The sequence below is a fragment of the Falco rusticolus genome, chromosome 7, assembly GCF_015220075.1.
Source record: "Falco rusticolus isolate bFalRus1 chromosome 7, bFalRus1.pri, whole genome shotgun sequence".
Classification (NCBI taxonomy): domain Eukaryota; kingdom Metazoa; phylum Chordata; class Aves; order Falconiformes; family Falconidae; genus Falco; species Falco rusticolus.
The window spans coordinates 18,251,705-18,278,615 of NC_051193.1; the positions used below are offsets into that span (position 1 = coordinate 18,251,705).

At 41.8% G+C, this 26,911-nt stretch overlaps 1 protein-coding gene and 1 long non-coding RNA gene across 2 annotated transcripts in view; both read right to left on the minus strand.

Moving 5' to 3' along the window:
- Window positions 1-76: 76 nt before the first annotated feature.
- MNS1 (meiosis specific nuclear structural 1) lies at window positions 77-8,567 on the minus strand (the record flags this gene model as incomplete). Its single annotated transcript, XM_037393850.1, has 9 exons — window positions 77-394; window positions 2,051-2,176; window positions 3,088-3,345; window positions 4,841-4,948; window positions 5,029-5,245; window positions 5,956-6,185; window positions 7,007-7,109; window positions 8,020-8,147; window positions 8,325-8,567. Coding segments are annotated over 9 exons (1,512 nt in total), but the record flags the coding sequence as incomplete, so codon positions are not given.
- Window positions 8,568-8,803: 236 nt separating this feature from the next.
- LOC119151859 overlaps window positions 8,804-26,911 on the minus strand; it is a 29,966-nt gene continuing 11,858 nt past the window's right edge. The window contains exons 3-6 of the long non-coding RNA XR_005105580.1: window positions 20,159-20,344; window positions 18,932-19,155; window positions 13,095-13,138; window positions 8,804-12,790 (exon numbers count right to left, since the gene is read on the minus strand). This is a non-coding gene — a long non-coding RNA (uncharacterized LOC119151859). The remainder of the gene's footprint in view (window positions 12,791-13,094; window positions 13,139-18,931; window positions 19,156-20,158; window positions 20,345-26,911) is intronic.

A 26,911-nucleotide genomic window follows, 5' to 3' on the forward strand; every position in this document is an offset into this window, starting at 1 on the left:
ATGCACACAACAATTTACACTAGCTTAGGTTTCTGCAGAGTTGCTGGAGAAAACATTTTTAACATTGCAACATCACTGAGAATAATTGAGAACTCCACAAGAGTTTATTGATGAAAACACAAGGACAACATACACTTAAAGAAAACTAACTGCTCATCAGTTTAGCAGTCCAGTCTTAAAATGGAGATTTTAATGATATTAAAAAGGAGTTCCTCACCGTTAAGAACATATGGAAATTTTCCTTAGAAATCAGATGACACCTTGTGGCAAAGGAGGAGATGAGATGCAGGAAATTTCAGCTCTCTTCTGAAAAAGCATTACCTCTTCTCTTCTGGTAAGCCAGTCTAAATTCCTCTCCAAGCATGTTGACATCATCTTCGTCTCTGAGTATTCCCTGCAATAAGGGGAAGAAACATACATCGGAAGGTTAAGCAAGATTATTGTGGATCCCTGCAGTTTTCTATGGAAGTGAACGTAACAGCCTGTACCCGCGGTACCGGTGTGACCTTTCAAACAGCCGTGAAAACCGTCACAGAACTTTAACAGATGAGTTCCAAGCTGGCACAGGGGGTGCCAACCTAGAACCACTGCTCTCGTTCTTTGTGCAAACCATGGTGAGAGCCCTGTAATGATTCCAGCGTGAGCACTGTACAAAAGGCAGCATTTACCCGCGTTCTGCTTCTAACAGCAGTGATCGTAGTCAGCGCAGGTGCGGGTTTAGTAACATCAAGCAACTGCACGGTAAAGCAGCACTGGCTGGGGCAGGGCTCTGCCTCCACCTTTAGTGGTGTAGAAGTTGGCCCATACAAGGAAATAGTTTTGGAAATCAGCTGCTAATGAACAACTTAATCAGAACCTATGTTTTGTGGAAAGGAAACAGAAGAACCTAGAAATCTAAATCTCTTAACTAATTCTCAATTAATTTTAGGGCTAAAAATGTGCACGAGCCACAGAACACACCTTGCAACATTTAAAAAAAATATTATAAATTGAATTTATACTGGAGGCTCTAGAATTAGGTAGCACCTTCCTATTTAACTGCTTTGAGTCAAGCAACATGGTGCGTGACCACGTGATTCAGACACAGTGTTGAGACAGAGAAAGAATAAAGCAGAACCTCAACACCAGGGAACAGGTCTGAGCCTTGGACACGCAGAAACAGCCAAGACTTCCTACAACGGTAAATTCAAACCAGAAAACGGTATCAAGATATTGTCGGTTTGAGTTATCCTTTAATCAAATCTATGTTAGGAAATAACTCACTCTCAATTTTACAAATTCAGGCACCAAATTAGCATATTAATACTTGAATAAAAGTTATATTCTTCTGCATTTACCATGTTTTCCAGTACTGCAGAAAAGAATTTCTTTAAATAGTCAGATAATTCTCTCCCTACTGTAAAGGCATTTTTGCATCCCTCAAGCAGCTCTCCATTTGTGTGCCATCGGGTGATCTTTCAGATTATGTAGTGTAACACAAAATAAATTTTGTTATGTTTGTTATGACAAGAATTGCTTCCATCTTTGTAACTTTTAAAAACACAAGGACAAACAAAGCAAACTTTGAAATGCTTCTGTAAGCGCTGCAGTTTATTGCACTGCAACAGAGCAGAGGCTTGTTCCAAGGTAACAGAAGACTTATTTCTTCAGAGTGTTGGCCATCTTCTAACTCCCAAAACCCCAACTGAGAGATCTGGTGGAAACAGGGTTTAAGATACAGCGGACGCCTGTCTAGCCAGAAAAGCCCCGCTTTAAAACTTAACGTTCCGTATTCCAAAAACTGGATGCGCAAAGCACTGTGGAAGCTTTCAGCAAGTTCTGTTCTGGGTATCAAGACTGCAGTAGAGTCCGAAAGAATAGTTTTGTAAACTGCTTCCCAGCTCAAAAAGAAAAAAAAAAAAAGAAAGGAAAAGGTGAGCACGGGAGAGCTGACACAATAAGGACACCCACTGACTCCAGGAATTTACACGGTTCTGCAATTTCAACTAATCTGAGAGAAAACCGATTTACAGGACAAGGATTTAAAGCATTTAAAATAAAATTCACTTACTCGAGGAAGATAACCCAGTAATTTAGACGCATGCTCTCTCAGGAGTTTCTGTCTCTCTTCTTCAACAATTGCATGGATGCCTTCTTGTCTTCTCTCCCCTGTCTGTCTTTCTTCGAGTTCACGCTCCTACAGTAGAAGAGAAAGTTTTCATAACTGTTCATTTTCAGCTCTATGAATGTTTGTTTCCACCAATATTCACCACAGGATAAAATCTTCTGGTGAAGCAGATTTTGAACTTCTACTTACTTAACTCCTGGTCACAAGAAGTTAATTTGGAAAGGATGGAAATGCATAAGGAAAACGCCACACAGCACTATTTAAACAATACCTGTTTGGTAACTAGAAAAAGATCTCAAACAGTAGAGAAGACTGAATGCCCAGACACGGGGCTAGTCTGCTGTGTAAGCGTGTGGTCTCATGCTAGAAGCCCTTCTAAAGGTAGTTAAGTTCTGATTCCTTCTTGGCTCTCAGACAAGTTAGTCTGTTCCTGGCCTACTGTTTAGTCCAGGAAAAGCAGAAATAGGCACATGTTCTCATGCTGATGACTAGAAATTGCAGCTCGCGTTACACATGTGATGTACACCCTATACAGGTCCAAAACCTGCAGTATGGGATTGCATGGCTTGTTTTCAGTTTACGCCTTTTCTTCCTCAGATGGTAATTCAAGAGACCTTGTCAAAAATCAAGGCTGGGGCTTCCCCTTCTCACATGTCTATCAGAGCCGCTGGGCAGGGATGCTGAACTGGACAACAGTCATGTCGCTGATCCTACGGCTCCTGAAGAGCCACTTGCAGCACACATCAGGTCATACAGGGGTCTAGGACTGTTGCTGACTCTCACCTCTTGAGCTACAAAGAAAATTTAGCTCTTAAAAAGGTTTCTTGTCATCAAACCAAAACAAAGGCCTGCTTCCCCCCTGCACATTTCTCTGCAATCCCCCTGTCACCTTTCCCTATAACAATAGCCTTGTTGCTTAGGACAGCGGAAGTATTCTCATACTGAACGCTTTGGCTCAAACCAAACGTGAAAACTCTTACTTTATCTGCAATAAACTGTTTGCGACGGTCTTCGATAACTTTTTCCACAGCCCTTCTGTGTTCAAGCTGTTTCATTCTTCGTTTCTGAGCTTTCATCTGTTCAATGCGATCGTCCTCTGCAAACTTGGCCAACATCTGTTGTCTGAAGGCTTCTTCCTCTTCTCGCACAGCTTGTCGCACCAGCTTCTTTAACGCCAGTTGCTCTTCGTATGTTTGCCTTAAGTCTAAGCGTTGCCTTACTCGCTTTTCGATTTCTGCCTATAAAGGAAATTTAATAAAATGCTGTTACTGAACATACTTTGGAAAAGTTTGATCACCATCAGCCAGTCTACCTGATTTATCTTGGAATAAGTTTACTGTAACTGTTACTTTCTAGTATAAATAACTGGAGCAAACACTCCGTATCTAACGATGCTGTCCGGTATTAAACAGTTAAGTAAATGTCTCAAGATTCTCTAATTCCAGAACAAAAGGAGATTATTTTTTTCTACTAGCACGAAGTAAAGCAACAAGACAAGTCATCCTGAACAACACTCTAAAAATAACAGCGTTAGGTGCATCAGCCTGCCTTACATTTTGTTTGTCACCCATAGCAAGGTAAGACAGCATGCGGGCGAGCCCATCAGAAAAAGCAAACAGCCATTCAAAAGCAAGTGTTCATTAACCCGCTTAACTTAAACCTGAACTTGAAAGTTACTGGCACCCTCCTTCATGAGATAAATAAATGTATGAAGGGAACCATAAGGGTACTCAAAACCTTCAGTTGTCTTCCTGAAATTAAAACATAAATACAACAGGAATGGCAAAGGAAACTCAAAGGACAGTTTTCCCTCCAACCACTAAATAAATAGACAAAGTGCTTGTCCAAGTAACAACATTTAGAAAATAGCGTTGACAATAGACACTTGGTGCCAGAACAGAACTGAAAACAATTCAGGTTCATTTAATACGCCTAAACCCCTGTCAGAATTAAAAGATTTCTGCTTTAAACCAGCTCACAGACTCCAAGGGGCTCAAGGAGTCCCTCAGAAACATCCCAAAGTCACAAACAGCCCCGCAGACTCAGCAAATCCAAAGTGTGAAAAAACCCAACCCAACCCAGACCAGACCGCAACAGACCTGCCAGCATTGACAGAGGAAAAGTCATTGAAATGGGAGTTACGTGGCCTATGAAGAGCATCCTTGGAGAGAGAAGGAATTGCACACGGGATACAGGCTCACTAAATGTTCTTCGAGCATCAACTACTCCAGTGACAATGCCCAAAGACTGAGGGAGCGCTGCTCCACCACAAAGACATCAGAAGTAGTGAAGGGACAGAGGAAGGCTAGGTGAAATACTGTCTCTGCATTCGTTTTATGACTTATTTCTAGATCAGTGATTCAAAATGGTTCCTTTTTCTCTTAAAATTCTCACATCTGGTCTGCTTAAATCAGACTAGCCTACCCATAGCTACAAACGCTCCGTGAAATATGTTTTCCTGCATATAGAATACTACTTTTATTTCATAAATTTCATCCAGACCAGCTCCACTAACCTGAACGTTCTCCAGGAATTACGGCAAAGTTGCAATACTCCTCTCCACTTGCATTTCCCCTTAACGGTTTACGCACAGTAACATACACAGGACATATAAAAAAACCTGCTATCTGACAAGTACCAAAATACTCATGTATGTACGTGCAGAAGTCCAGGGAAAGTGAAATATTCCCCCCCAGTGTGCAGGTACTGCTTCATCTACCTGCCAGCACCTACCATCTCCTTCTTCCTTTCTGTCTCCGCTTGTTCTTCCAGATACAGCTCTTGGCGGATCTGTTCCAGTTCTTCACGCTTCTGTTGTTCTCTTTCCAGGTTCTGGGCAATCTGTTAGAAGAAGGAAAGATTTCTAAATGAAAGACACCAATGTACACTATTTTTTTCCAAACAGCTTTAGTTTTTGCTACCATGCTTTGAAGCCTTTGCTTTTTCTCCTCGGTGTCTCGAACTTTAGCCATGCGATCTTCTTCTCTTTGTTGCTGAATGCTGGCAAACTCCGTAATTCTCCTATTTTCTTCTTCCATCTCTTCCTCTTTCCTTCTCCTCCAGGTAGCTTGTTCTTTTTTAAATTCTTCAATGTATGTCTGAGTTGCTCTCATTTTATCTAGCTTCAATTGTTTTTCCCTGTAGAAGACAGGGAAAAAATGTTGTTATTTAACATACAGCAGAGTAATATTAAACAGACCACCCTTAACAACATATTCCAGAGACGAAGATTTAAATGGCTCTCCTTACCTATTCAGCTGGGAACCAGGTACCTGCGTTGAAAATACTTATCACTGAATTGCCCCCAAAGGGGGATCTCATGCCTTAACACCTTTCTTCAGGAGGACACATAGGTCTCACTACTGCGTTTTTCACATGCTCCATCCGAACAGAAAGAAGGAAGCCCAGTAGCCTAATGTGCACCAGGATCTCCTAAACTTTTTATTTATTTATACTAATATCGCTCTCTCTCCCCACCCCCACCCCTGCCCCCAGAAACCTCCTTTCCTATCTCTGTCCATGAGACAGGCACGCAACATGCCTCACAAAAAGGCAGGGACATGAAGCGAGGCAGAAATCTCTCATATGCAGTCATTGCCAGCACGATGGGCCCAATGGAAGCACTCCCTGGAATAAGGGGGATTTTGTATTTGGGGAACAAGGACACAACATCGACTGAAATGACAAGCATATTCTGACGTTTCAACAGCAAAATCCGCACAAGTCAGTCTTTTGTTAGTAAAATATGACCAAGGAAAACTAAAACGGGCCTCAGTCTATGAAACAAACGTGGAATTACATGAGTTTTGTTTTAAATTAATAAATATTAAAATATCAAAGCAACTAACATTTGGTCTTCCTCATAGACCTTTCTTACAATTTCATCAATCATGACTCTCTCTCTTAGAAACTCTTCGTAAGCATCCTGCTTCTTCCTCTCTTTTTCCTCAAGCTGTTTCTCCAGTTCTTGCTGATACGCTATCTTCTCCTTGTGTCGCCTCAGTTCTGCAGAACTTTCTTCTTTGATTAGCCTTTCGTACTCCTCCTTCATCTTTTGGGCTACTTCACCCTCCTGTTTCTATAGAGGGAAAAAAAAAAATTGCAAGATTCTTTTTTTACTCCCACTAATACAACTTGTAATGAAAAAATACGCAGTATAAAAAGGAATTACACTGCATTACAAATAAGGAAAGTTTTCTGTCTCAGCCTATCGCGTCTTAATATGCTTAATAACTTAATTCGGTAAGTAGAACCCTCAATAACTACACAACTGGAGGAGAAGTAACAATATTAAAAGCAGTTGCGTGTTGAGCAAAAATGAAGTAAAGCATCCAGCATGAGTAAAACTAGCTCAGGTTGGCATAAGAATTGGAATGTGGTGTAACTACGTAGAACATCCTCAATAAATGCATTGTCTTTATAGTAATATGTGTAAACTGATTTTTGCATAAAAAGTTAAAAATTTATCAGAATCATCTGCCTGATCACAATATTATTCTATATATAAATAGAAGTTCACAATTTTTCCTGAAGTTATTCAAATATATGTTTAATAATAGTAACATTTTCAACAATCTGTGCCTGAGGGTTCACCACAATAAGCAGTTACTGTACAAAGCGTATCAGAGTATTAACTTGGATAAATATTACAAACCTAGTAAAATAAAAACTACATCCATTCATACAGCCTAATGCACTATTACTTTGATTGCAACAGCAAAGTAAACCATTTTCTAAGCTAATTAGTCCTTCTTAACACAAAACATATTTTCAATAAACTCTGAATGTTTACACCTAACAGTATTTTACATTAAAAGATCAGCTTCAAAAGAGAAATGTTCATTCCCATACAAAGAGAAACAACACTCAGGTGCTGGGATACACTGTGAAGCTAATTACCATTTTCTCATACCGCATAGCTTCTTTTTCAGCGATCTGTGCAGCTCGCTCTTTATTCATATAAGCGGATTTTAGCTTTTTTTCTAACTCTCGAAGTTCAAGACTAGTGGGAAAAAAAAAAAAGAAATTTATCCTACTACAAGGAAAAAAGTACTCGTGGGGAAAAAAACCTGAGATTTCCATCATTATTTAAGCACAATGCATAAAAAAATATTCTGGGGGGGAAACCGCAATTTTAAATGAAAAATAATGCTCTAGTAAAAAAGCAGAAAAAGGAAACAATATCTGTTTAAAAACAAAAGAGTTATCGCTATTTCTACACGTGCTATTAATAGTTTGGCATATTTTACATGTAAGTATGTATATATACATAAATGTATACATAAACGTATATGCCTACGTATATGTGTAAGTGTACATATATGTATGGATATATTCAAAACTAAAATTTTGTGGATCAGTTTTACCCTTATAAACAAATTTTGCTTACAATAACTTTTTATCATACCTTAATCTTAAAATAACTGTTCCTCCCAGGTCAGATTCACTTCCACTTCTGTTACAACTCTCACAAGGCCTGTCCTGTCAGTGCGCAGCTTGCAGCACCTGGCGCTGCTCTGGCCTCCCGTACTCACCTCCAGCGCTGCTCACTGACACCTGGAGCATCCCCTCCGAGCACTGCCCACTGAGCACTGCGCAAAATCCACCTTTTCCTACGCTCTTACCCACTTATCGTCTTCTCTGCTGCACAAGTTTAAAAAGTTAAAGCCTATTCTAAAAAATCAATTGCGTATCAGATTTTAGCACACTAAAGCTTCCTCTCTGTTTCTTGAAAACATTTCATGCTCCATCCTGCTGCACCTACGGCTCAGTCCAACACGCGATCAAGAAAAGTAAAATACGTGCAGAAAGCACACCGCTGGCCGGCTGCTCCTGTAACAGCACTTTTCCGAATTCAGATGAATTTACCAGAAAAGCTAGTTAAAAAAGCTGTCAGGATTTTGAAGCATTACCTGTTCTCTCTCACTTGTTGCCTCATCTTTTCGTCTTTAAGTTTCTCATGGCTCAGCCTCGCCAGCTCAGCCGCCAGCCGCTCCTCCCGCTCCAGCTGCAGCTCCCTCCGGTTTCTGTCCTCCTCTACCTGCCCAGGGCCAACAACGCCCGTCAGGCCCGTCACAGCCCGTGGCGGCCACCGCAGGCCCGGCAGCGGGCAAAGGGCAGCGCTACGCCTTCAGGGAACAACGGTGACAGAACCCCCCTCTGAAGGGTAAAGCCAGGCAGCGTGATCGCCTCTCCCCCCGCCGGCCCCGGCCCTTACCCGCCGCAGGGCCTCCTCCAGCCGCCGCTCCCGCTCCAGCGCGGCCCTCAGCCCGCCGACCCGCCTCCGCTCGCTGCGCTCCTCCGCCTCCGCCGCCAGCCCCACGGCCCACGGCCCAGACGCCTGCGGGCGACAAGAGCGAAGCGGTGCCACAGGGCAGCCGCGGCCCGGGACCCCCGCCGCCACCCGCCCGCCTGCTCGCTCACCATCGCGCCCGCCGCCGCCGCAGGCCGCGCTGCCATGGCAACCAGCGGCGGGAGGGCGGGCAACGGCTTCAACTTCCGGGGGAAGCCCGCCCGCCGTGCTGATTGGCCGAGAGGGCGGCCCGCCCCCGGCACGTGACTCGGGGCCTTTAGCCGCTACTGGGCGGGGCCGGCGGGAGCGGGGCGGGGAGCTGGGGGAACCGGGCAGCGTGACGGGCCGGCGGGAGCTGGCGAAACCCGGGGCAGGTCCTCTCCCCTCCAGCTTCCCCCCTACGTGGGTCCCTCAAAAACTTCCGACATTTCAGCTTCTCTAAAGCTGTATTTAAAATCCCCCCGTTACCTACTTTATACAATTAATTGACAAGCTGAAGAACACCTCTCAGAATCGGGTATGAAGTCTGCACGTTTCTATTGACCTGTGCTCAAGATGCCTGTAGAAGCCTAGCTACGGGATAAAAATACTATTTAAAATCAGTTTCAAATCTTCTACAAAATCTCCCAGATCAGCAGAATTCTTTCTGAAGCTTTGGCTAGTCGCCCTTTTTGGGAGAAAAATATTTCCCCCCAGTCCTCAGGGGACTAGATAACCATATAGAAATTGTTTATATATATATATATAAACAACTAACTAAATAACTAAACATCTAGGAGACAATTAACAGAAAAGATACAAGTGGATGGAGATGAGACAGAAAAAGACCCTAAACTTTCTCTGCTGCTTCTTCCCAAATGGTATTACCACTACAGCTCTCTAAAAAACATTAAATAATCAGTTTCTTCAACAGCACGCCAGGAAACAAATGCCAAAACCCCTCTTCCCCAAGGATTCCATTGACTCAGGAAGAAGGTCCACCAACTTTCAGAGCTGAAGGCTTGGAGGTGGCACAGGGAAAAAAGGTGCAAAAGATCCTTTTGCTGTCCCTTCTCCTTGGTGAACAGCTACATACCTCACTGGAAATAAATGGAAATTTCTCTCTTGTCAAACAAAATAACAAAATCTGGTTCCCTCACCTTGCTTCTGGAAATAACAGCAAACAACCTTCAGATTTAACGTTTGATCTTTGCTCACACGATATCCTCAATTTGGAACAGCAACACTCTCAAATGAGAACAAAAGTGTATCTTGACTTAGCCTCCAGCACAGCAAGGCATTCAGACAGAAAAGTGGCAGTAAAAATGGTTGAAAACCCACACATATCTCAGAGATCAATAAGTCTGTTTACGAAGTTCTTTTTAAAATCAAGAGGTGGCTTATATTTGCATGGACACGGTACTTGTGAGCAGCGTACCTTTCACAGAAGGGACAGGATACACAGCTCTACTATCTGCTAAGATCCCAAAGGGAAAAATATCTTGTGCCTTCCAGTCCTCAGTGCCTCATTGTTCATTTCCCATCCTGTTCAGGTTTGCTGCAGCGTGTTTAAAATGCAAAGAAGAAAGAAACACAACCAGAGAATTCTTTTATCCTCGATACCTTATGGCAGTTTGTGTTCAGAAATTCTTACCTTTAATGCCCTGGTTGTTTTCCTGAACACAAATTAAGCCACAGGGACAGTTCAGTAAACATATGGTGTGTGCAGATTTCCGAAGAAAGGCTAAATAACTTCAGCACGTACAGTCACCCCGTGCAGAGAACAGGGAGGGGAAAACACTTCAGAAACATCCAATACACCCTTGCCCTGCTCCTTCCGTGAAAATGAGTACGTACAGATGGAAACCCATCCTTTCCCCCAGTTCAGACACACCTGCTGGTCTCGCCTCGATTTGAGAGCTCCCCCAGGAAAACTTTAGAACAGGCTCCTGTTCTAAAGCTTGGTCATCTAATATTTTTTTTTTCCCCTTACATCCAGCCAGAACTCTCCCTTTTTTCCCAGCTGGTGACCACTGACTTCTCAGACGCCCACTGTGCTTTTCAGCAAAGAGTCTGGCTTGGTCTTCTTGGTGCCTCCCTACAGCAACTGGGGGCTGCTGCTGGGTGCCCACCGGGCACTGACCCCCTGTTTGGGTTATCTGCAAACCTGCTGGGGCTGCAGGCACACGGGTAGCGCACCTGCACCTGGGCAAGCGCTTTGTGCCCTCCTAGCCATCCAGTTCCCCCCGCTAAGGTCACCCCGGTTGGATGGTCCACCTCCACCTGAGGGGCGAGCATCTGCTGTTGCTATTCCTCCCAGCTGGGCGGCCACAGAAAGTGGGCGCTCCAAGTTGGGCCTCCCTTGTACGATCTGATTTGGGAAGAAATCGGGCACTGCGCTGAACACAGACCTACCTTTTTTCACATCAAAGAGCGGACCTCTATGGCACCAATTAGTTTCTCAGCTAAAGACCTAAGAATGTAACACTTGCAGAACAGAGTCCAGCCCAGGCAGAAGTTGCTCAGCTTATCTGAAGGAACAGAATAAAAATGTCCTCGTTTTGCAACCAGCTGGGTCAGACTCCTTACAAGCCAAATGTATTTATGTTTTCTTTCCATAATTTATGAAGTTTTTAGAATAACAGATACTGAAATACCTACTTCACTCTAGTTCGGCAAGGAATGAGTCCCAGCTGCATAATTGCTGTCAAACTCATTTTGTACAGCATTTCTTCTTGCAGCAGTCTGGTTGCAGCTTCTCATTCCTTTTTCCTAAGAGCATTAAAGACTCCCAGGGCCCGAGAGGCTTCAGGTAACCAGCAGCCAACTGTACAAACGTAGAGTTAACCCCAGCAGTCCCTTCTGAGGGTGAACTAACCTATTAATAAATGATTCCATTCCCAGTCTCGCTGTCACCACCTACTGATCTCTCATGACAGCAGAAATGAAGGCTGCTGAGGAATGAAAATTTTGCTAATGATAAAAATGATGAAATGGAGCATTAAAGGAAAAAGTCCCCTTTACTTTAGCAGTTTAAATTGAAGGTGATGCAGGAACACATGGCAAAAAAAGGTCATTAAATAAAAGCGGTGAAGCTGTTTCGCAGGTTTACCTCTCTTCTAGGGCGTTGTACCAGATGATCATAACAGGAGACAGTGACAAATGCATTCCAGCTGAGATAAGATATGTGGGTCACGCTGACTTTGCAACATTATAAACTGCTATTGGGGATAACACACAGCTTCTCTGTGAGGTAATTTACCTTCTTTGGATGAAAAGATAAATGTGAATTAACAAGCAAGAGTCTGAAACATCTGAGCTGTGCTATTGATCTGCTAAAGACCTAGATAAGTCACAAAGAAACTAATGCTTGCTTTGCTTGAGATTAGTGATGGATGGGATAGCAGATTTAGCAGCTAAGGGGCTATCACTGTCAAGAAAATCCTAACGCTAATTTATTTTTTTTAATTATCCTGCTGTAGTAGAGAAAATAAGTCCTGTAGCAGCAGTAGGCAGAAGTGAGAAGTGATCTTTTACTTATGACATTACAGACTGTAAACAAAAGTATTATTAAGGAACAAAAATACTCAGTGCTTCAAATATGTTCAACAGAAATACAGCTGTTCCCGATGAGAAAAAAGTGAATTTACTAAATATTTAGTGTAGTATTGAGTTTTCAAAGAATAAAGAGAATAAATGGAATGTCTCAGCCCAGAAATGACGTTTGTGCAAAGGACATGAACAGAAATTAGTCTTTTAGGGGTGCCATGTTCTTTGCTTTTTTTTGGGCTTCCACCTCTGCTCAGTCCTACTGATCAAGAGTAAAAGCTGTGAGCTGTGCATCTAAAGGCTGACGTTGACTAAAAACACTAAAATGCATTTATATCCCCATCATTGTATAGCATGTATTTCTGAGTAAATTCAAGAGTTCCTAACATGTCATATTAATATTTATTACTCAACTATTTGAGTTTATAAAGCACCCACCTACTCTTCTGAGGAGACACGCTTTTAATGACTGAATACATAAATTCCGAAGACCACAGATGAATTTTACTCCATAGTGACACTACACTCCAATGTTTCTTACAGAGGGTATTTTTGCTGGTTGGACATGAAATAGTTGTTATTCTAGTTAAAAGGACAGGATAACACCAAAACAAATTCCTTAGGTAGTTTGTTGAGAGGATCTTTAAAAATAAAAATTGTGGTGTAGTACTAGTACACCAGATTATGCTTCTGTGCAGGCAGAAGGATTAGACAGTTCCATCCAGGCTTATGTGTTGACAAAATCATTTTTCATCCCACAATCTCTTACCTCCACACAATCCTTGTCATTTCTTTGTTTCCGCATTAGCAATACCAGAAAACATAAGTGCTTCTTAAACCATGCAGCCCAAACTCATTTCATGCTGTAAAACAATAGCAGGGAATTAGGACACTTATTTCATCACTGATTTTCAAGTCTCTTCTCCAGCCAGCATTCAGCCTTTCAGGATTTGGCCAGGGTCAAGATGGGAGAACGCCTTAAGCTCTCTGACTGCTTCTTTTATATTTTCTTTGGGTGCTTCCGTTTCTCTGCAGTTTCTGTCCCATTCCTATTACTCCACCCAATACCAAGTTTGTGGCTTTCTGCACCCCTCTCATTGATCAACGTTATTTACATTGTTTAGTAGTAGCCATAGTAAATGTCCTATATATTCTACAGTTTCTTACCGTTTCTCTACTTTAATGTTGCAGTTCAATTGCTTCTTATTAACCTGAAAAAAAAAAAAATAATTTCAGGTAACCTGAAAACAGGCAGCAATTACAACACCATCAACATCAGCCAGGTTTTGTACAACATCCAACACAGTGAGCTGGGAAATGAGCTTTTACAGCACAGAGCAGAGTCTGAGCTTCCTTGCCAGCTGGCTGCCTGGCTAGATGACCTATTTGGGTTATGGAACAGAGCATTTCTCCTGTGCATTTGGCATGACTTTGCTAGCATTCAGTGATTAAAAAAACAATTAGAGCGCCACGTCCACTATGTGCTTTTTAATCCAACTAGCAAACACTGGGGAGAATACTAGCTGCAATTACCAGGCTTTCTGCTTCCATTTTTTCAAGCAAATATTCCAGGCATAGCAAATACAGTTCTTCTATATAAAGAATGTTGTAAAACCGCTGCTATAATGACACTTCTGCTTTGTGCAGCAAGAACTTTATCCACTTATCATAACCAAACTCCTGTCCCCCATGAGAAAGAGTAGAGATCGTAAGTTCAAGCAAAAGGACTGAATTGTCTCCTAAGGAAATTCACAGTTCAGTTGAGAATCTAAATGTTTACGGGTAAGTAAGTTCTGTTTCTAAAAGCTTTTCAAAAAAGTTGCGTCTATTTAACCAGATTTTTACATGCGAGCTCAAATTTAATTATTTGTCAAAAAGTGCCCCTCAAGATAACAAGATCCATTTGTAGCTTTTAATTTGGAAGCAGAAAGATTAAATACCAGACTGACATTTTTTTTTGCTACTCTATCCTATCCTATCCTTGCCTGTGCAGGTTTAGAGGCAGCATTTGAGTAACCAGCCTGCAACAAGCTCATCTGCCCAAGTGCCCAAATGAATGTGGCAGCGGGAGCATCTTGGAGGGAAACCAGTCATTGCTTCCAACCCAGCAATCATTGTCACCTCCGCTGATTTTGGCTGTCATTTAACCGCTTGACCAGGTCACAGTTTTCTTCTCAGTGTGTTATATGCAATGCCACCAGGACATACACCTCTGGAAGGAAGATTCATAATTTCCAAGGCCAAATGAGATACTGAGAAAAAACTGTCAAGTACTTAAAGGTTTACTCTTTTTCTCCCTATAGCAGCACCCATAGGAAAGCATACACTGAGTAAAAGTGTTGGACAGCATATGCTTCCATAACTGCCTACTCCCTTGGAAGCACTGAGTCCAGGTGTTAGTATATGTTCTAACTTGAGTGTAGAAGAATGCACTAAGAAACGTACTTAGAAACATGCAGAACCCGTCACTCCTGCGAGATACCACCAAACACAATTAATTCCAGAGTTCATTTTAGCGTTTGTGAATAATTAAAAAGCTGAGGAGCTCCAAAGGGGAGCTTAGCAACGAGCAGAAAACTAAGAAGAAAGATGCCATTTGCAAACAGCAGAGTATTTAACATACTAATCCGTAACCATAACCTTAAGCCAACCAACAGAAAGGGCAACTGAAGGACAGTTACAGAAAACAAACAGCAGTCCCAGAAAGGGCTGAGAGCAACGTGAAAAATAATTCTGCTGCCTGCATCCATCTCTTCCACTAGCATTTCATTCTGCCCGTCAGCCTTGGCGCAGCCCTGTGACGAGCCCCAGGCTGGCGGAGGCTCTGCTTCCCTGCCCGGCACGGGGATGTGTCTGGAGGAGTCCTGGGGCATGTTTAGTAAAATCCCTGATGTTTTATTCAAGAGCCTTTACAGAAAAAAGCGCACAGTGGTTAATGATACATTTCACTGCTGATAAAACAGCAATTTTGTGCTCCAACGAAATTGCAGGGGTGAAGTGGTGAAAATTGCCTCTGCGTTGCTATAGACTAAAGCCCACAGGTTCCCGCCTGCCAGGCATTGCCAGGCTCTCCCCTCTCGCCCCCTGTGCCAGGTCTGTGAAGGGGCATGCTGGTATGGGGCACTGCATAGCTGGGGAATCACGGCACAGCCAGCAGTTGCAAAGGCGGCTGAAGAGGCTGTTTTCAGAGGCTGTGGCTCTGCACCACGCTCCCTGCCTCGCACCATGCTGCCCGGCACGCTGTGACCCGCTGCCCAGAAGCGGGGCTCACCCAGCCCCCAAAGCTGCGTTTCCTTTGCCACCTGGCAGCTGAACTCCCACCAGTCCCTCGAGCAGCGCCCAGCTGGTAACTTGTCTGTGCCAGAACCTTCGGCACCTTTTCCCCAAAGCAGCGTGTGCTCGTGTCACACCTACTGCTCAGCACTCCAGCAGCGAGGGGAACCAAAGACACACAGTGTCTCCCCTAAGCAGATGACAAGCAGCAGTCCACTTACGTGACCCTTCCTCTCAAGTTGTTATATTCCCAGATACTCTCTTCCCAATTCTGACCTCCTCAGCACCCTTCAGAACCAGGACAGGCTGTGAGCGCGGGGCCCACGCTGTGCTGCAGGCAGCTGGCAGGACCAGCGCAGTCTCACCCCGACGGCTTTGCTACGCATCAGTCCCTGTGCCTGCTTGAAGCTCATCCTTACTACGGAGATGATCACAGAGTCGGTGCAGAGGCACCAGCTGATTTTAGTCCCAGAGCTACTGCAGGAAAGCATGGCCCTTCTTTGTGTCTCTGTAGAGAAGGAGATCTAAGGACACTGTAACTACTGTTTTGCTTGGGAGGAGGGAGGAGAGTGAGGGAGAAAGTCCTCTCATTTCACTGAGAAAATCTCAGATCATATAGAACCGTAAAAAGTAAAATACACAAGATTATAAAAGGACTTCCACCGGTAAGCCATATTTGCTTCCTGTTTCATATCTTAAGACAAATTGCTTACTTCAAATCAGAAAACTTTGTACACACATGTACTGTAAAAAGTAACTATAGAGTTTGTTGTGTGTTTATACTTGCACAAGAAGCAGACTTAGTTTTGGAATAAACAGTTGCACTGAAATTGTATTTCTACAATTTAGAAATCAAACCTAATCTAATTTGCTACAGCTGGACACCACCTGCAGAGTACTGTTTAAGTACTCTGAACATTACGCACTTATCTTTTAAATATTGATAATGCCATTTTTCATTTATGTGACATGAAGTCCCACAGGGAATAATTATGCTAATAAACCTTAATGATTCTTGCAAATAAATGATCAAACAAAATTGCTAGTGTTGATTTATATTAATGGATGCCTTTAGGAGGAGATTTGTCAGGATGTGCTGCTTCTTGAATCCCAATTCATCTTATTTAGCAGAAGAATGTACATAGTTTGTAAAACAGATTAAGTGTTTAAAATACAATGTGTTCACAGAGTTTCTGCAGTTCATAACGTTCAAGCATTATTATCTTGCCTTATGGCAAATCTGAATTAAATAGCATCTTTGTATACAACTTTCCTTGGTTCTTTTTTTCCCCTCCTTTTGTCCCTTGTGGCTAAGAAAGTCCTCCTTTTGAAGATCTTTAACTTCACCTTTCTGTTACTCATGTAGGAATCCATGATCACTTGGCTGTCCTAACAGACAACTGCCACAGTTGAACATCTTTACTTTTGCTGCAGTGAGTCTAGAAACATTTGCGATGCCTTAATAAGGGCGCATCACCTGATGCCAGTGACCTACACAATTTTATAGGATATGTTCAGCAGCTTCTGCTTCTCTTCTGCTGTCAGATATGCTGGAAATTCCCACTCCCCGTCTGCTTATACTTTTCAAATTTTAACCAAGTTCATTTGGAAAACATTTTACACGGGCTTGCCTTTTAGCTAATAGCTAAGTTTGAAAGCAGTATCAACGTGCTTCTTTTACTCCTGATTGTAGGGCAGGACATACTTAAAAGTGTCACAGGAGAGGAAGCTAAGGAAGTAACAGCAGAAGGAACTTTAATTTATGAATTTAAACTTTAGTGGAGCTAGAAGAAGAAAATAAGCACACGTTTTGTCTATTCAGCAAAACACACCCGTACAAGTGCGAGGTGGTGTGGGGTCAGGGTTAGAACCTGGCAGGGGAAGGAGAAATGTGCTTCCTCTGCCTCTGCAATACTCAGTGCCCAGTGGTGCGAGTCCTACAAGTAGGCTTAATTCTTTGCTTGGACAACTTTGCTGAATTGATCAACTCCAGCAGGACAACAGCAGAACAAAGGCACAGGATGTTTTTGTCTTTGAGGCAAATAATATGCTTCAGTAATCAAGTCATTTGCTGAAACCTCTACCCATCCAGAGATGTTCAGGATTTTTTTTGCCCCTTTTTACCTCCTCCTGCTTGTCCAAAAGTTCAGTTTCAAAGAAAAGCTAAACAGCTTACATTTTCTTTCTCTCACAACGTAACCAGCTTCCACGAAACATGACATTGCATCCACAACAGGTTGGTATTTCAAAGAGTTGACACGAGTGGATTTTACTACTGACTGGATAATACAATCATGAAATCCAGCTGAAACATTGCACTAATTGACTCCATGCACAAGGAAACCAATAACTGCAGCACAGGGATGAAGGTCTGTAATAATGCTCTGGAATGAACTGGTGGTTTGAATTATTTCTTCAAAGAGGAACATTCCTCAAAAGCCTGTCAGGTAAGGCTTTTCCTTTGTAAACTGGGGGCTAATCTTGCAGACCCTGGAAGTAATGGAAATTCCAAACACTGAAGGACTGCAATATTCAGATTAATTTTCTTACAGTTTGTGGACTGCTAATCCTCAGATTTGTCAATTCCACTTTAAACACTGCTACAAAAGTCTTTCTTTGCAATTCAGAGCACCGATTTTGCATGTGATGGGGGAGTTTGCCAGTCCTGCATTTCTGTTAAACAATGAGAAACCTACAGCCTTGTTCTGTTCATCCCTTGCATGTGGATTCTTTAATAGCTCTCCAAGCAACTAGCAGGGGAATATTTTCAAATATGTAATTACCTTTCGTATGTGACAACAGCAAAAAGACTTCAAGCAATTAGTAGGATTGGACACAGACTGAGGATTAGGTGTGCCTGTATTCTGGCTTTGTCCGTAATTTGGTGCACAGTGTTCAGAAAGCTATTTTTTCTTACTGCTTTTTTGCATGCCTGCAACAACGCTTATCATACTCACACAGGAGGAACATCATATGGATTAGTACCTGTATACCTGTACAGCATCTGAACCTGTACATCACTGGCTATCAGGGGCTCTCGCCATGCTGTGGGGACTCATGCTTGCCCAGAGGCATGACTGCCATTCTCATCAGCCTCTCTGCTCATTGCAAACCATAAAGTAGTACTAGTCTCACGCTCTGACTGATAGAGGGCTTTCTAGGAACAAGGAACCACTTTCCCAGGAGGTCCCTGGGGCAGTTTGGGCTCTGGGGGACAGTCAGAGCAGGGGAAGCACCATGTTCCCAGCCACAAAGTGCTGTGCTGCAGGTCAGGAGCCTCAGTCCTATCTCCAGCTCTCTGTGCCTCAGTTTTTCTAACAATAAAATGTGAGTCAGCCACATACACTTCAGTGTACAAAACACACAGCACTTGCACGTGCATGTATGTAACTTTGTGTGCAACTGAAGGCTCAGTATTGACTTCTAACACAGGTAGTGCTTATGTGACATGGTGAGGAGTGACCAGCCTTGACTGTGACCTGAAGTCAAAGAGATTTTGCCCCTGGTTTGAACAGGGTCATAATCTCAGTCCCCATTTTATGCATGTTGCTTTTTGATCAAAAAAAAAAAAAATTAAAAAATTACCCCCTCTTATTACTTTCTGCTTTAGCTTACAAATAACCGTTTCCTACAGAGATACAGTTTTTGGTTAAGAAGCTAATTTTAGTATTTTCAGAAGGATTCTCTCTACCTGCTTTCTTGTCTCAGTTACCTGTTTGGCATTTTCTTACCGCAGGCACTTGCTCTTCCAAGTGCTCTTTTGGGCACTCCTCATTCCTGGCCTCAATTTTTCTCTTGTTGTGAAGCACTTTCCAGGCCTTGCCTCACTTCATTTACAGGTGAGGACTATTACTGCTCCTTCCTCTTCCTGAAGTGACTTCTCCATCGGTGGCTTTGGAATGACCTCTGTCATCAGGCTTCTCCAGGATCCAAGAGCTCTGTTGGGACCTGACTTCTGCAGACAGAATAAGCAAAAAGTGTGAATGTGTTGTATGAGACTTTCTCACTGTCCCTCCAACAGACAGATTCCTCTCTGCTTGGTTTTATTTGGACATGGGTGCTTGACCTGAGATATTTTTTTGAAAGAACACTTCTAACCTCTAGAAAGCTTCTGACGTCTTGCAGAGTAAATTGCCTGAATCAGTCTGTCTCTTGCGTGTCGACAGTTCTACTACAGATCTTTTCCCCTCTGCCTTGGAATGGTGTTAAAACCTTCACTCTACCGGTTGCATGGGGAAAGCAGTCACTCCTAAAATGTCTCACCTCTTCCTTCCACGTCATTTTAAAACATAGTGGTCAGTTGAATCCCTCTGCACATGACTTCTAGGCGCTTGCTTTTTATCTGAAACACGGTCATTTCTTATTCTCATACCATCTGGCCAGACATGTCTGCTTTTACTGTAGATGTTCTAAATAAAGATACTTGATCCTTAACAGTTAGCTCACGCAGTTTAAATAAAATGTATATATATTTACATCTAGATAATGAAATATTCACTTACACTTTTTTTTATGCATGTAAACTGAGATTCCAAATGGATGTCACTATCAATTTGCTAGTTATTCATATACATTCCTTAGCACTTATATAGTGGATTGATTCTACCTTAATACTCACTCGTTTTCATCCTGTGTCTCCTAAATAATTCATGTTTATTGATTACTACTTACAAGTACCACTGCATTTTGACACCAGACTCTTCAGTGGCAGCTGCATAAAACAAAATTACTGTTACCTAGACTGCAAGGTTCACTTTCTAAATATTTTCCTCTTTTAAAAACTGCCTCAAAAGGAACAATTTTTTTTACCTACTTGTTATGTAATGTGCCAGTTTCCTGAAGGACTATACATTTTTATTTTATGTTTGGGGAGAAAAAAGCAAGCCCTTCTTATAAATTTCAGTATTTGAAAAACTGCTTCTCTTTACCTTCCAGGCAGCCTGTCAGCAAATACCCACCTTGCTTGGCTCGCAAGATGGAGCAGCAAGTCACGGGAAAGCACCCTGTTACTCCGCACCCAGCCTGGGATGATAATGGCATCCAACCAGTCCAGACCTAAGGTGGAGTCCCCCTGCACAAATCCTTCTCTGGACACCTTGAGCTTGAGGACACAAGCTGGAGTCTCTGTAGCAGCTTGTCCCCAGCTGAAAGCAAGAAAATAAACAAACAAACGTATTTCAAATGCACTTTCAAAGATGATGTGAAATTTGAGACTATAAAGTGAGACATATCTTAAGTAATACATAAACTTAAATACCCAGTAGTCTCAGATGCAGAAGACCTCCCTTCCATACCCTCAGCAGCACCAGATTAAGAACTTGTTTCTTCTTCTCAAGAAGCAGTAAAAAAAATGAGATGTTTTTCATCCCAAAATGTATGAAGCCCTCTCTAAATATTAATTTTCTGGCCAGTCCTAGTCAGCGTTAAATGACTGTTAAGGTTATAGACAGACTCTAATAAGCAGTATTTCATCTTGGGTTTGAACACTTTAATTTAAACTGACCTGAGTAAAAACAGAAAAAATCCTAAACATTTGTTGACATTTGTTTTTTAAATAATATTGCTAAAAATGTATAATTCAGCAATAAAATAGGCAAGGTGTACAAGCAAATGATATAATAATATCAACAACAATAATAATGCTAAACAAGCTTACTCATGTCATACTGCAAAGGCAAAGCCCTTGGAATGAACTTACAATGAGGCACTGTAAAAACATTAAAAAAATACAATAACAATACCAGTACACAATAAATACCTAATGACACATCCCAAAGATGTTTACTGTGAAATCTTTTCACGCTATGTAGATTTCATTTAAACAAAGTTTTGAACCCATTCTAGTTGGTAATCTTCTAAGTGTAAGTAGGTGCAGTAATTAAGATGCTTAAACATAAAGCCATGAAGTAACATGACATTCATGACATGCATCCAAGCTTTTCTGTAGGTCTCTTTCAGGTATTATTTTTATTGTTGATACCCTGGAAACAGTGACATTTTTAAAACAGGTCAAGTAGGTTTTAACCTTAATAAAAATCAAGAATTAATGTATTGATAGCATGTCATAGCGTTGTTCAGGTGGAGAAGCTGACTCTCACCCCTCCTCAGGGCGGACGGAGGGGAGAGGGGGGTATCCCCAGGCCACCCAGTGCTGCGGAAGGGTTTGGTACCATTCTCACAGAAGTCATGTGGAGCAGCAACATTTTTCCTGCGCTTTGCCCCAACAGGGAAAGCCACACTGTGCAACCACTGATTTACCAAGGGACAAAAAGGGGAAATGAGCTTTTGCACCTGCTTGCCTTAGCCCTGGGAGAGGATGTCAGGCTGGGGATGGCTATAAATATAAAATAAAATATACTACAAGCCTTTACATTGGCTTAATGTAAGAGTTTGCTGTACTCTGCTCTTCCCTTAACTTCACAATATCAGCGATGCCTTGTTTTCCCAGACAAGTTTCTGTACGACTCACCATTTCTGTTAACTTCAGCCTCACATTCACTGAGGCCACTGAATATTTATCAAATTTTGGACATTTCTTTTTTTTTTTTTTTTTTTTCTGAAAGATTTGCATTTAAATAAATAACAACAAAAGAAAGAGCTGAAAAGAGTCTTCCAGAACTTTCTTTCCCCCACTTTACCTCTTTCAACTTTTGTACCATCATTGCAGTTATTGTCTACCAAATCTTCCCAGGCAGACAGAGAATATATTACTGCTGCAAAACCCAAGATGCAGTTTAGGAACAATAACCACATGGGATTACATGAGTTTACAACATGCATATTGTTATGCTACCTGTAGCTGTTTATTACCATTATTAAAAAGTCTACAATATTTGCTTAGTCCTTCATGAAAACCAATGTTGAGTTTGCTGTTTATTACCTCTATGTTATTTGATTTTTCCTGGAAGATGCTCTGCTAGAAAATGTGAATTTATTTTCCTTTAATTAATTAAAAATTAGTTTCTCTCGGCATAATTTTCTATCCTCTCACTGGGCAATAGCCACTCTTCACACAAAGAGTCTCCTGGCAGCATCCCCTCCCCATTTGGGTACAAATGCCACCTGTGAGGACCTGTCACCCTCTTTGGTGCCAACAGAACAGATATTTCTGTTGGGCTGGCTCCAACAAGGGTGGGAATCACAGCTCTTGCATGTTAGTTCTTGCAAGCAACAAAAAAGAAGCACCAAGATCTCGTCTGCCCACTCCTGGCATAGGCTTTCTCTTGCCCACAGGCACCCCCTGCAACACCTCCAACATCCACCAAGCAGTGAATAACCTGAAGACCAGAGAAACTGAGACTTTTGCTGCTAAAGGAAACGGCTGCTCAGGACACAAATAGCTGTGGGGAAAGGCTCTGAATCAGTTTTCCCTCCATTCCCACTCAGCACAGAGAAAGGGAAGATGTAAATACACCAAAGGAAAAAAAATATTAATTTTTTTTTTTTTTTTTAAAAAGAGGCACGAGCAGGAACCTCAGCAGCTTGAAGCTGCTTCTGAGGGTCTGCAGGAAAAACGAGCCAACCTCTGCTAAATGTCCACTAACCTCAGAAACAATGGAGCTCGTCGTCCTCTCCCCAGCACTTCCTGAACTCTTGAAGAAATGAACAGGAGCAGCCCAAGCTCCTCTCTCCCCTCCCTATGTTGTCCCTGAGAAAACCTGTGCCAGGGAAAAGGCAGAACCAGATGATGAACCAGAGACATTTGAGTGTATGATGCCTCATACTAACTCACACTTGTAAACAGATGGTTTCAAGGGCAGCTTTTCCATTTGTAAGAGATTTTTTGGCCTTGCTGTTACCATGATGATGTCGGAGGATCAAGGATAACACAGCAATGACTTACAACGCCACAGCTAGAGGGATAGGACAGGTGTAAGAACAAAAATTTCCCTCCCTTTGCTGGGTTTGCTGGTCTTTATGCTGGTCTCACTAACATAGCCGCAGCTGCTAAACTGCACTGCAAGAATATTGAATGCTTTTTCAATACTGCTCTTCCATGCTAGCCACTACAGGAAGGTATTACAGAACTTACACAGAGAACGGCTGTATCTTCTCACTTCCCAAGTGGGCACCATGAGAAAGTTGATATACCTGTGGACCACCACACTGCACCTGTTCTGGTGGCAAGTGCTACTGCTGAGTTTTCCCTTTATACCTTTACTAGAATGAATCCGTACCTTTCTAAGCTCAGAGCAATTTCCCGTCCTAAGGAAAAAACGTCTCCTCATTCTAAATCCACTTTAACGATCATGCCTACCCCATTCCACTGAGACTGTTCTGAGGGAAGAGACTCTAATCTATTTAGCTTCACGGAGGGTTTCTCTCTGACACGTGCTCTCCTAATAGACCATTTATCAGGATGAAGGGTGATCCCCAGAGAGCGCAGACAGCAGGACAAGCCTAGCCTGAGTGACAGTCTGTCCAGCAGAGATTGACTTTAATGAAGCACAGAATAAACAGGAAGATTAAGAGAGTGCAAAAATCGGTGACAAGTTTTGAGTTCACCTGGGCAGCTTACTGTGCAGCACAGATCTTCTCACTGAGTTATAAATGTCATACATCTGCTTGGCTGCTCAGGATCACCTGTAACACACAGAAATCCTACACACGTTACAAGAGAAAGCTCTCCCCTCGATTCTCACCCTTGACAGAGGAGGGTACCTGCTCTAAACCCAGGAACACTCACAAGCTGTAGGTGGATGGGACTCTGGCAGTTGCTCGTCCAACCCCCTGCTCAGAGCTGAGCCAGGTTCCAGCATGTTGCTCTGGGTTTCAGGGCTCTGGGATTTCCTAATATTTCTTTTCTCTCAACAACCTTTTGTAGATATTCATCATGGAGTTTCTTTCTCTGCAAGAGAAATCTGGTGACTGTGTGGATCCATCTTAGCAAAATTCAGACTGGAGCATCTCAACTCAGTTAAGTCCTGTTCCTGCCAATGGACAGAAGCAGGTATGCCTGCCAGTTATAAGTGTCTGCCTCAGGGTGAGATCATGTCAGCACCTCTCTCCACTGGCTGTTGATGGAAAAATATCAACTCAGACACAGACATCTCTGGACAATGACTTTCATCCACAAACATCAGGCATGTAGCCCTGAGGTGTAGCTCATTCTTCATTCTGACAAGTGTGACTCTTGCTCCAGACATCTCTCTAACATCTTCATACTTATTTCTTTTGCTGGACTCTGATCAAAATTGATAAATGCAGGTGGAAACTGAGGCTATGAATGGAAAGAATTTTTCACCCAGTGATAATGAGCTACAAATGTGGAAAGGAACCTTACTACTACAACACCTCACAGCTAGAAAAGCCTGATTACAAGGTAGGCATCCACTCATGGTAAATCTTCTCGTCTCTGGATCATCTGCTGAATTTAAATAGACCATTTTGGTAAAGCAAAGAAACCAAACATTCTTTTTTCTGCAGATGCTAGTATTGGAGAGAAGACAGAACACTGACAGGATACTTTATTGCCAGAAAAGTGAATGGGAGTTTTTGCTCTAGTTTCTAGAGCAGCAGAAACCAGTGTTAATTATTTTCAAATAGTTTTGTTCATGCAGGTCAGATAAACTCTTTATCTAAACAAGAGCAGAAGTTTCCAAAATAAGTAACAACTACAACACACACTGTTGCTGCAAAATCTCAGGAGCACCTGCAGGTTTTGACATAAAGTGGCTACATAAAATTGGACTTCTGGACACTGTTCTAGAGTTCACACTGTCTAGTTTATTTCCCTGCAAAATTTCTGCTTTGTCTGCACTAGTATTCACATCTGACATCCAACCCAAAAGACAATGGTTGCTCCGCTGTTTAGACTCCTGTGTTTGTGGGGGTTTTTTTGGTTGGTGTTTTTTTTTTTTTTTTTCTTTAAAGCATCATATATAAAGTCTTTCTGGAAGTATAAGAATTGAAGTTACATGTGAAACAAGCGATACAAAAAGTGCAATCTTTGATGTTTTAGGGTCCTAATCTGCCCATGCTGCAATTTTACACGGTCAACAGATGATGGCACCAAAATTCAATCTGAAAGCAAACACCACTCAGTAACTGACAGATTGCTTGGAGAAACACAACAGAACAAATGTACTGAAATTTAGCTAATTTAAACTGTATAAAATACACATAAACTAAGTAAAGGATGGAATGTGCCTTTTAAAATAAACCATCACCTTTCCCCTGCTCCCTCTTCCCCCATGTCCCATACTTCAACCTTCCACCAGTAAACAAAGATTTTGCTTTTCAAAGTCTGCACAGAAAATTAAGACACTCGCTGAGCAGTGTTACTTCTGAAAGATACTTGAGGATAGAGATTCATGCTACTGGAGTCACCATACTTTCAGCCTCTGCTAATCTTGTGCTATGCACAGCAGTAAGCATTCTCTTAAAAAGCATACGATAGCTACAGGATCAGATGCACAATCAAGGAGGTGAAGCTCAAGAATGTATGAGCAGTAGCCAAGCTGTACTTCCAAACCCATAAATAATTTGGCTTTTAGAAGTCACAAATGTACTACCCCTCCACAGATATTTCCGTGACTTTCTTAATTCAATCTTTGTCAACTGCTGTGGTTTAAACACCATCAGTTTTGGCTAGCACTTGAAAAACCATCTGGTATATAAATATTCATCAATTAATTTATGGGAAGTATAGCATCCTTTCAATGCTTCTCAGGTAAACCTCATGTACAGATTTAAAATAGCAGGAGTAGTATAGATGATTTAAGATTCAGTAACCTGATTAGTAATAGTATTTCTAATGCATATTATACCTTAAAGCAGAAAGGTGTTAAATAATTCAACAAGAAGTACAACAAATGAACACTTAGGTGGTTAACAATTTACTGTTCTTCAGTCCTTGCAGAGGTTTAATGGAAGCTATGTTGCTTAATCTACGGAAAGTGTTTTCTATTTGCCATATGTTAGCAGAATCATCATTAAAACTGCAAGTTATTATTGGAATGAGCCTCAAATATTATACACCAGCATCATGTCCTGGAACCAATGGTGAGGTCAGCATTTTGTTCATGGTATTATGCTCAGATATGCCTCAAGCAAGACAAAAAGGTCCATTAATTCTGAAAGGCCAAAACCCCAATAACTATACTTGTTAGAAGTGTAATTAGTAGGTTGAATCCTGCAGTCCAGAATAACGCTGGTGGCTAAACATTTTTTAAAGGGTAAAACGCAATAATAGTATCTTACAAAAAAAAATCTGAAACTAAAAAATACTCCAAAGCCTAACTATGGAATATAGAGCAAAACATTTTTGACACCTAAACATTCATACATTGCTGTTGCCAAAATGACTGTATTGAAATGTGAAGGCTTAAAACTGCATCTTCTGTATTCAGAGATCACTGTGAAAGCAATTTCTATAAGCTGTCCATTAATTCCTTCCAGCTCATTCATTTACTGATAGGACTGTCATTTTTTGACAGACAGTAATGAAGGTATTAGTAGCTGCTTTAGCCTGCTTTGTACATTTTATATACCATTTCTTATTAAAGAATATTTTGACACATTGTAACAAGACAACATTATCCTTTATGCTTGATGCACAGGTAACATCTTTATACTAATATGTGTCTGTTAAAAAAGAGCAAAGATTTTTATTATTAGAAACTATACACTCTCTTTGCTTTTAAGGTATGACAGGAAAAGGCCTTGAGACATCAAAATCTTCCTATTCAAATATGTCTGAGTTTTATACC